The following is a 9,908-nucleotide window of genomic DNA, read 5'->3' as shown; positions in this document are numbered from 1 at the left end:
TGTTCAAATTTTATAAAAAAAATATGGGTGAAGTGTCAATTTTTGATAAAATAATTGGTGAGTATCTAATATATATTTTTAAAATTACTATGTTGACTTTTAAAATATAGAGTGCGAGTTGTATGTGTTACTTTAGTTTCAAGGTCTTTCAAAAAGATGTATCTTAAAATAAGAAACATAAAATTATTTTCTATATTAGTTTTGTTATAATGGAAGATTTTGTGTGTGTTCATAACGAAATTCTTGTTTGTCCACCCTTATTTAAAAATATCAACTAATCTTAATATGAATCTAAATATGTTTTTAGCTAAAAACTATAAATGGTTCATAAACTCCTCTATTTAATGGACAACTTCTATTTTAACCGGAATGAAACAATTTCACCAAATTTTCCTAGTAAAAAATCAATTTGTTAATTAGTAAATGAGATGTTAGCATCTATAACGATCATGATAAAGACAATTTCTAACTATTTGTGATATTCGGGCTTGCTGACTTGTTGCATTTAGTAATGGTTTTCACAATAAATGGTTAGTGTGGTGCAAATGATTAATGGTGAGGGTGGTGTGTGGTTTACATCAATTTTAAATAACTTTAGCAACCAGGCAACGTTTTTAAATTTCTCTCAGATCGGAAGTAATAATTCTTTTTTTGTTTAGTTAAGTTTTAAGAGTATACTAATCATGTTCACGGTTTTTAAAATGTAAACACGGATAGCATGCATCAGGGAAGTTATTGGTTTCCTTGCATAGTGTAACATGGGAAGATACCATAGAGTTTATGTGCTAATACCAATAGACCAAATGTTAGTCTTTTGGACTTGAATCGTCATCAGTTACTAAACATTATTAGAGTGGGATGAGTGGAATTTCTAATTGATTATATGGCGGTTACGTCGATTTCATTAAAGAAAGGAAATCGTAGAGGCTCTATTTTCTATCGTCAACATCAAATATAAAGAAATCCTATAAACCAATGTTTTGACACCCGACCAGGATACTGAATCAGACGATTTACCAGGTCTCTGAATCATTGGATCAACCGTGGGTGAACCGCGGTTTAGTAAATGAATTAGTTTTATTATAAGATAATATATTAGCTATGAAAATAAATATATAAAAACTAAAGTTAATATTTTAAATGTTTTCAAACATAAAGTAATAGTATGGATATGTATATATTTTATGTTTAATTTTTTTTGAAAATAATTAACTTCAGTTTCCATTTTTGTATTTTTATTTGACATACAAAATATTAAGAAATAGTTTAAAATTATTTTTAAAAAATATGTAACATAAGAATTATGAAATCTAAAGAAAATCAAGACACAAAAGTCATAATAAATTAAACTTTCAATCTAAAATTAAAACATCATTGTAATAAATTGTCAATAACAAAAATAAACTAACACCTAATAACAATTAATACAAAAACACATTAAATAAAATTGAGAAAAAAAATTAATTATTAAAAGGAAAATGCCACATGGCAATTTTTCCCCCAAAGAGAAAAAAAACTCAACTTTATTAGTTAAGATACCAACAAATATATACACGAAGTTGTTTTTAATGTATTCGTCTTGTAGCAATATTTATAGGTATCTTTCATATATTTGCACACAATATATGGTTCTTTTCTTGTTTATATATATATATATATTTTTTTTTTTTTGTTATAACCTATGATACGTATAATTCATTTTACTTGCAGTGTCTTTCACCCTTAGTTGGAATAAAAATAGATAAACTGTTTTTAAGTAGATAAACTGTTTTTAAGTAGATAAACTGTTTTTAGCCAAAAAAAAGTAAATAAACTGTCAAGTGTTGATCAATAGTTTTTTTAGAGGTAACAAGAACCAGAAAAAAAAAAACAAGAAACCACATGGCATGACATAGTGATATTAGAGCAGCTACTTATGACTAAATTAAGATCAAAACAAAAATTGTTAACATAAATCAAAACAAAAATTGTTAACATAAATATTTGCTGTCGTAATCCTCAAGGAAAGTTTACTTTCTACCAAGAAAATAAATCTGACAAAAAAGAATCTCATTAACAAGGTAACTTACCACTAACAGCTTCTGATGTAATAAATTACGCTGTCAAAAAACTAGAAACAAGAACAAGTATGGAAACTATAACATTCTAAAGAATCAACGATAATGATGCTACAACATGTAAACATAATATTGCTTTCAAATCTCTTCTTCAAAATACTACTCTATTTTCGTTTTGCTTCTCTGCCGTATAAACCTCTCTGTCTCTTGGACTTGTTTTGTTTTTGTATCTTTTAGCGATGGTTATCCTCCACGAGATAAGCAATGAAGCCAAGACAACAACAGAGACTTCAGGCTCAAGTAACTCTGTCCTGGAACACATGAAACCTACTATCTCAACAACCACAAGAACTGCCTTGTCCAACACGGCGAAAACAAAATACAAAGGTGTGGTTCAGCAGCAGAACGGTCATTGGGGTGCTCAGATATACGCAGAACACCGGAGGATCTGGCTCGGGACTTTTAATTCCGCTGCTGAAGCCGCAGCTGCTTACGATAGCGCATCTATCAAGCTCCGAGGCTTTGACGCTAACTCGCACCGGAACTTCCCTTGGTCTGAAATCACGGTCCACGAACCGGACTTTCAAATCCTCTACACAACGGAAGCTGTGTTGAACATGATCAGAGACGGTTCTTACCTACACAAGTTCAGAGATCATGTCATGTCGAGATCTCGGATGGCCAACTTCAACACCATGGGATTCAAACAGAGTCAAGAATCAAACAAGTGTTTCTCTTGCACACAACTTTTTCACAAGGAACTGACACCTAGCGACGTTGGGAAACTGAATAGGCTTGTGATACCAAAAAAGTATGCAGTGAAGCATTTACCATTCATAAGCGACGACCAAGAAGAGGGTGAAGCTGTGGACGATGTTGAGGTTGTGTTTTATGACAGTACGATGAGACAGTGGAAATTTAGGTATTGTTACTGGAGAAGTAGCCAGAGCTTTGTCTTCACCAGAGGATGGAATGGTTTCGTCAAGGAGAAGAATCTCAAGGAGAAAGATGTTATTGTCTTTTACAATTGCGATGTCCCGAGTCATGTCAAGAGATTAGAAGGACAAAGCAACAGCTTCTTGATGATTGATGTTGATCACAAGGGTTTCGTGGCTCCCAAGGAAGAAAACAAATTGGTTCATAGCGAAGAAATGAAAACAGAAGACTTGTTTAAAGCAGATGAAGAAACAAAACCAGAGGAGGAGAAGAAAGGAGGGTTTATGCTGTTTGGTGTTAGGATCCAATAGCTACTTCCGTATTAGGGTTTTTAATCTTGTTTTAGTAACTTAGTTATAGTTTGGTTTTGATTTGTGCTACGTAGCTTCTTGATTTACAACAGACTTGGTGTTTTGGTTTTGACATCTAACAGCAGTTAGATTGATGTTTCTCTTGATTAGATAAAAGATGAAGAAGAACAATATTAGTTAATGTCACAAAATCAAACATCAACAAGAGATTTTAGCAAAATCAGGTAAATGTTATTTTGACTACTCACATTGTGGTGTGGAACACATGCACAGCAAGCCCAGCATCAATCCCTAAAGAAGCCTGACGAAACCCATTAGCCAAGAAAATTTTGGCATAATAAAAGCCCACGAAGAGTTTTTGATATGTAAGCGCTATAATCTTTTGTTTCAGAGTCCCACATCGAAACATTTCGAGTAAGCAGTAGAATAAGTCGTATTATAAATAAAGGCTCTTTGGTCTGTAAAATCACGCAGCCATGTAGTGAGCACAAAGCGAACTATTCTTTCGCCTTTTACTAAAGAATACCGTGTGCTCTCCACGCCAAGTGGCATACGCCTATTTTTGGAGGGTTATGCTTTCGAGTGGACCCAACAACAATTAAGTTTAAACTGGTTTTACGTGTAAACCGGTTCATGTTAAAAGCTTTGGAAAGTCTAAGTTATTTGTAATTCGCGGTATATTCAGTGTTTTTTACCATTTTTTCACTACATTTAAGTATTAAATTTAAATATTTAAAAAACCATTTTGGTGTCATAACAGGTTAAGGTATCAAGGGGCAGCTTCAAAACATTTCAAAATTTTCCTGAATGTTTTGTATTAGTTTGGCTTATCGCTAATTAAACCTTTTAAAATATTTGATTGTATTAATCAGCAATGGCATAGTCTAAAGTACTATTGGTTTGTTTTAGATATCCGAGAGCTAAAGCTAAAGATATGCAATAACATTTTTAAAAACAAAATTTGTGATTGCATAATATTCAGAAAGTCAAGTTTTATTTTTGAAAACAGTAATTAACCATTTATTTGGCAGAAATGTGAAAGAAGCGATCATGCTATATATCAAATAAAATTCAAGAAGAACCATATAAGCTTCTATGCTTCTGTCTACCGTCGAACAATGACATATTCAACGGTTTGGATGATTCAAACAGCCGATCTCGGTTTGGACAAATCGGTTGGTAGTTTTCTCTTGAATTCATATCTTGATATCTGTGATTGATCGCGAAGTTTGAAGTATTCAACATTTTCTCATGTCTTGAGGCCTCTTCTTGGTCAATAACATTAAACCAAATGTCCTTTTCTTTAGTAGTCATCTTATTCCGCAAGCTTTTGGATTGAGTAACAATCTCACGTATTGTACCAGGAGACAAATGCTTAATAACTGAAGTCAACACACCAATCTTCCATGACTTCTTCAAATCATGAGGCTTCTTATAAGGTGGTGCAAGACCTTGATCTCTAGGCCACCAATACTCTTCCCCTGTAGGCCACCATGGTGGTCTAACTCTTTTCTCAAAAGGAAACCTTCTCTGCGGAGGATCACAATGTGGCATCAATGCTGATAAAAGCCATCCAAGAGTCGGATCTTGAAGTTCTCTTAGCGATTTTCGAACTAGTCCATTTGCAATAGCGTTACACTCTTCGTCAATCATATTATTTGATTCTTGGTATTTTGCTATAGCAAGTGGACCATTAAGATCAAAATTGACCTTATCTCTCCACCATTCTTGAAGATTACCGGAAGCACTTATAATAGGTCTCCCTTCCTTGGGAATGATCCCGTAGACAAAACCTTGGGCGTTACACACTTCCATCATCTTAAACATGTACTTTGAGATCAGTTGCTCATCGTCTCTTTCTTTATTCTTGATATGTTCCTTTAGACGTTTTAAGTGCATTTCCTGCGTCCATATCCTTTTCTCAAGCTTATCCACATCAAACTCATCATCGGTGTTGCCATTATCATCAGAGAAGAAGAAACCTGTGTTGCTACGCATTCCCATCTCGCTGAACACCATTGTAGCTTCCTACAAGAGTATAAAAGAACCAATACACAAAGAGCAGCAATCACTAAAATGTTGAATATATAAAACCCACAAGACACATAAGAAACAGGACGAGCCGAGACCGAATGATATACCTCAAAGTGTTGTCTCTTCCATTCGGCTGATGAAAATATACAAATATGTGTATATATATTTGTTCATCTGACCAATTACTAATCATATATAGTTATGACATAACTAGAGGATTTTGTTTTGACCAACAAAAAAAACTAGAGGATTTTGTATTTACTTTCATGGTTACAAATTTGCTTAGGGTATTTGGTAAATATCTTTCCTTGAAATCACTAAAAAGAGAGATTATTCAAAACAATCTTGGTCATAGTTGTTTACCTATATTTAACTGAAAATCTCATTGACTTAAGACTCTATATAAGTAAAAAGTTCCAAGAATATCTCAACATTAATATAATTATTTTATTATGATTTCTATATAGTTAAATATTTTTTAAAAAATAAAAATAAATCATTCATAGAGACACGAATGACATACAAGTGTTTTTTAAAATAAATTTCTCATGATTTATTAAATAAGAATCCTTTTCTTTACTGTTTCTCCTGTTTTTAACACTGATAAATTGTTTATATTTATACTGAAAATAATATATTTTATGCATTCTTACTAGTTGTTTCTGATAAATTGTAAAATTTTAAAATATTAGTTGTGAGTACTCTTTTTGTCAGATGAGTATTTGAATTTGTTGAATTATTTTAGCACTATTAGTGTCACAATAAAAATACTCAAATAATAAAAAATTCATGTAATATTATGGATAAAAATCTAGTTTTATTTTTTTCTAAGCAATCAAATTCTTTTTGATTTTACAGTTTAAAAGTCCATTCATTTCTAACCAATTAGATATGCTGTCCAATAATATTTATTTGGCAAAGATTATATTCTTATATTAGTTTAAAATATATTCTATGATTCCATATAGGAAAAAGGATGTGTAACAGTATTACTGGATTTATATAATTTTATTTGATTTAAAAGTATAATTATCAAAAGACTATACAAAAAAATATTATACTAACAGAATATATTTTCAAGCAATGCACATTTAAAAATATTTGCGAACAATATAATAAAATTGGATCTCACTTATTAATATTTTCTGCTAATTATAATATGAAGTATATGGCATACAATTCTTAAAAAAATAGATGAATGTTTTTACGGTAAGCCGTTAAAATATTTGAAAATAATTTTATCAGTTTTAAGTTGCGCAATTGGCGAATTAGCTTACTTTATATTTATATTTATATTTATGAATGTGAAATTAAATTTATGTAAACTAAAATGACATTTATTTTGGAAACACAGCTGAATGGACCAAGGTCAAGTACGCGGAGGAACGGTGATCTCCGTTGAGTTACCATCACAATTTTGGCATATCCGGCCAAAAACTCAGAAATTCCATTTTTTGAGTGTTGACTTTTAGAGAAATTTTGTGAAATATACACAATTTTACTGTATATAGGTAAGTTTCACATGATGTAACATCTATATTATCCCTACTTTTATCTCTCTCATTTATTTTTATTTTCCATCTTTTTGACTATTTCTTCATTTTCACGATCCTTTTCCGTTTGTTATATGATTCTTGTGAAATCCAGTGTTATTATTTCCTCCGAAGATTGATTTTTTCATCCACTTCGATAACTTTCCTTTTTAGTTTACTTTTGTTTTCACAACGAACTTTTGTCTTTATCATTAACATTAAACGCTTTTCATCAAATTCATATCCGTCAATCTCTTTTCTAAATCTTTCACCGTTACAAACTTTAATTTCAACGACATTTCTCCACCGAACTACTCATCCTCACTTTGTCTTTGCCACCAATACAAGAGTTTTATCAACGCCAAACAAAAAATTTTACCCGTTAAGAATGTAGAATTTTAAGAATGTAGAGTTTTAAGAATGTAGAGTTGTAATTATTTTTGAAATTAGGTATCAAATAGATACTCAGTTATTTATTGGTTAACATCTTACCCACTATTTATGGATTAGTGGTATATGTTAAAAGAATCAGTAACGTACATAATAAATATTCAAATTTTAGGATAAAATCAGAGATTACTAAAGAAATATGTATTATTTAACAAATTATGTATCAATTAAAAACATTGTATTAGACCAATGCTTCAGCTAGTAAATCAGACATTAAACTATTTTTTAGCTAAAAATCCATATATCAGTAAAAAATAATAATTTTGTATCCATGTATCAGTTATTACCTGGTATTAGTTATGATTAGTTGAACGTCAATTCTTATCCTTTGGATACTTGTTTTGTTATTGGCTACAAATAATTGATAGCATTTTATCCACCATTTGTCGATTAGCTGTACTTGTTAAAAGAATCGGTAACATACATAATAGTAGATATTTATTTTTTTGTGACTATACCATGTGTCACTCAGTAAAATATGTATGGTAATAAACTGTGTATCAGTTAACAAATATTGTATCAAACATAGATATTTGCTAAAAAATATGTATCAATTAAAAGATGTGATAAACCATTAGAGATTAGAGATGACCATTCTTACTTTTCGTCAATTAATGCCCCTTCAGTTTTTGTAGCTTCAAGTTCTTTGACTGCTTTTTACTTAAATCCGAGACCGAGTTTGAAAGACTCTCCAACAAGAAACGGCTTTGGCCCATTACGAACATGCTTTGAATTCAAAGGCCCAATTAAAAGCCCAAAACAAAGAAGACGTGAACTGTGTTCTGTTTCGTCTGAATCGAATTCTAATTTATTTGCACACATTTTTCTCTGATCTCACGGAGACAACGACGGAAAGAATGCAGTTCTTCGGTGGATCCGAGATATCTCCGTCGCCACAGGTACCGACGGCGAGTGGAAACAACGCGCACATGATGTACGTTTTCAACCGAAACGGCGTGTGTCTCCTCTACAAAGAATGGAACAGGCCTCTTCACACGCTCAACCCTCAGCAAGACCACAAACTCATGTTCGGTCTTCTCTTCTCCCTCAAATCACTCACCGCCAAGATGGATCCCGTCAAGTTAGTGATCTCATCTCACCCTTTAGATCCTTTTTTTGATCGATTTGAATTCTCGATCTGATCCAATTTGGATCTCTCTCTCTCTGTGGTGATGATGATTTGCAGTGCGGATAAGGGGAATCTAGGGGTTCCACAGTTGCCAGGACAAGGATGCTCTTTCCATAGTTTCCGTACGAATACTTACAAGCTTAGCTTCATGGAGACTCCCTCTGGTATTAAGGTAACTGTCTCTCTCTTGTAAATTCAACATTGTCTTTAGTGTCTATGTGTTAGAGAAGGTGAAGAATCTTTAGGAGATTATATGTAAGAGTATGGTAAAAAGAAGGTGAATGTTAAACATGAGCATTCATTTCAGACAGATGTCAAACACAAAGTCATGTATAAGTAAATGTGATTAGTAAGTTGTTTGTGCTTATACTCTTTTTTTGTAGATTATCTTAGTAACTCATCCAAAGACTGGAGATTTACGCGAATCCATGAAGTACATTTACGGTTTATACGTTGAATATGTGGTGAAAAATCCTATCTACAACCCAGGATCTCCAATCAAGTAAGCTTTCAATGAATAACGTCTTCTTTATTGCATCAAGCAGCAAACCGTATTGTCTGTCCTGACTATGTTTTTTCATTGGGTCTTTTAAGGTCAGAGTTGTTCAACACTGCACTTGACCAATATGTGAGGAGTATCTCATAGTGTTGTGTGCATTACAAGATTTGGCAATTTGGAACTTCACAGAACTTTTGTCTTGAATAAATTCTATGGAGAAGAGAGAATTGTAGTAGAGAGACCGATCTCGTGTCAAGACTGTTTTTTCTCTGCGAATGTATGTTTTGCGTTTTTAATATAACTAGATTTTGACCCGCTCGACCGAGTGGGTGTCAATTTTCATTTTTTTCTTTGTTTATATTAAATATTATACATGGTTTGTAATGTATGTACTAATATCATATATTTAACAATAACAATGTGCTTAGTTACATCAAATATTTTTTTTGTATATATTCTAAAGTAAATTATATGACCAATATTTATTGGACATCATATAAACAAATCAAACATTTGTATAATTAGATTTATGTATAAAATATCTAGAAAATAAACTTCTAAATTAAAAGTAAAAAACATATATAAATATGAGTTAGTATGGTATTAAAAATTGATACATTAGTTATAACATTTGTAAAAAGAATAAAAATATAGACTATTTATTCCATAGAATATTCAATTTATATAGTTGTATCAATAATTTTTAAAATAGAGAAGGTGTATGCACTGTGAAAATATTTTAAATCACGTTAGCAAAATTTCCAAAAAGTATAGATTTTTTTGAAAATTTTAATTAGTTAAAATAGCTAGGAATGTAATCTAAATTTGTAATAAGTATTTATCTATATAAGTGACTATATATATTTTAAAATTTTACCCGATTAAATAATTGTTTATATGACATTAATAATTTATAATTTATAGAGTAATTTTATTTTGTTTTATAACCCATCAACTGTA

At 31.4% G+C, this 9,908-nt stretch overlaps 3 protein-coding genes and 1 non-coding gene across 4 annotated transcripts; 3 read left to right on the top strand and 1 right to left on the bottom strand.

Moving 5' to 3' along the window:
• Positions 1-1,753: 1,753 nt before the first annotated feature.
• LOC130506869 (AP2/ERF and B3 domain-containing transcription factor At1g51120-like) lies at positions 1,754-3,391 on the top strand. The gene has a single exon (XM_057001568.1). It carries the CDS (start codon positions 2,297-2,299, stop codon positions 3,302-3,304), a length of 1,008 nt encoding a protein of 335 aa, XP_056857548.1. The 5' UTR covers positions 1,754-2,296; the 3' UTR covers positions 3,305-3,391.
• Positions 3,392-3,776: 385 nt separating this feature from the next.
• Positions 3,777-3,894, top strand: LOC130506871 (U5 spliceosomal RNA). The gene has a single exon (XR_008942156.1). It is a non-coding gene; the product is annotated as a U5 spliceosomal RNA (small nuclear RNA).
• A 481-nt stretch (positions 3,895-4,375) lies between these two features.
• Positions 4,376-5,323, bottom strand: LOC108838989 (ETHYLENE INSENSITIVE 3-like 1 protein). Its single transcript, XM_057001569.1, has one exon. It carries the CDS (start codon positions 5,321-5,323, stop codon positions 4,376-4,378), a length of 948 nt encoding a protein of 315 aa, XP_056857549.1.
• A 2,799-nt stretch (positions 5,324-8,122) lies between these two features.
• On the top strand, positions 8,123-9,399 carry LOC130506868 (uncharacterized). Its single transcript, XM_057001567.1, has 4 exons — positions 8,123-8,401; positions 8,507-8,621; positions 8,833-8,951; positions 9,044-9,399. Exons 1-4 carry the CDS (start codon positions 8,178-8,180, stop codon positions 9,093-9,095), a joined length of 510 nt encoding a protein of 169 aa, XP_056857547.1. The 5' UTR covers positions 8,123-8,177; the 3' UTR covers positions 9,096-9,399.
• The last annotated feature ends 509 nt before the right edge of the window (positions 9,400-9,908 follow it).

This window comes from Raphanus sativus, unplaced genomic scaffold (assembly GCF_000801105.2).
Source record: "Raphanus sativus cultivar WK10039 unplaced genomic scaffold, ASM80110v3 Scaffold3749, whole genome shotgun sequence".
NCBI classification, from domain to species: Eukaryota; Viridiplantae; Streptophyta; class Magnoliopsida; order Brassicales; family Brassicaceae; genus Raphanus; species Raphanus sativus.
Note: the sequence above shows the minus strand (reverse complement) of the source record. Positions and strands in the feature narration are given on the sequence as shown.

What these genes read in the sequence shown, in the direction of transcription:
- LOC130506869 (XM_057001568.1), top strand. Translation starts at nt 2,297, where the DNA reads ATGGTTATCCTCCACGAGATAAGCAATGAAGCCAAGACAACAACAGAG.
- LOC130506868 (XM_057001567.1), top strand. Translation starts at nt 8,178, where the DNA reads ATGCAGTTCTTCGGTGGATCCGAGATATCTCCGTCGCCACAGGTACCG. An exon ending in GCCAAGATGGATCCCGTCAA is followed by an intron (nt 8,402 to 8,506) that starts GTTAGTGATCTC and finishes GATGATTTGCAG; the next exon opens with TGCGGATAAGGGGAATCTAG. An exon ending in AGACTCCCTCTGGTATTAAG is followed by an intron (nt 8,622 to 8,832) that starts GTAACTGTCTCT and finishes CTTTTTTTGTAG; the next exon opens with ATTATCTTAGTAACTCATCC.
- LOC108838989 (XM_057001569.1), bottom strand. Translation starts at nt 5,323, where the DNA reads ATGGTGTTCAGCGAGATGGGAATGCGTAGCAACACAGGTTTCTTCTTC.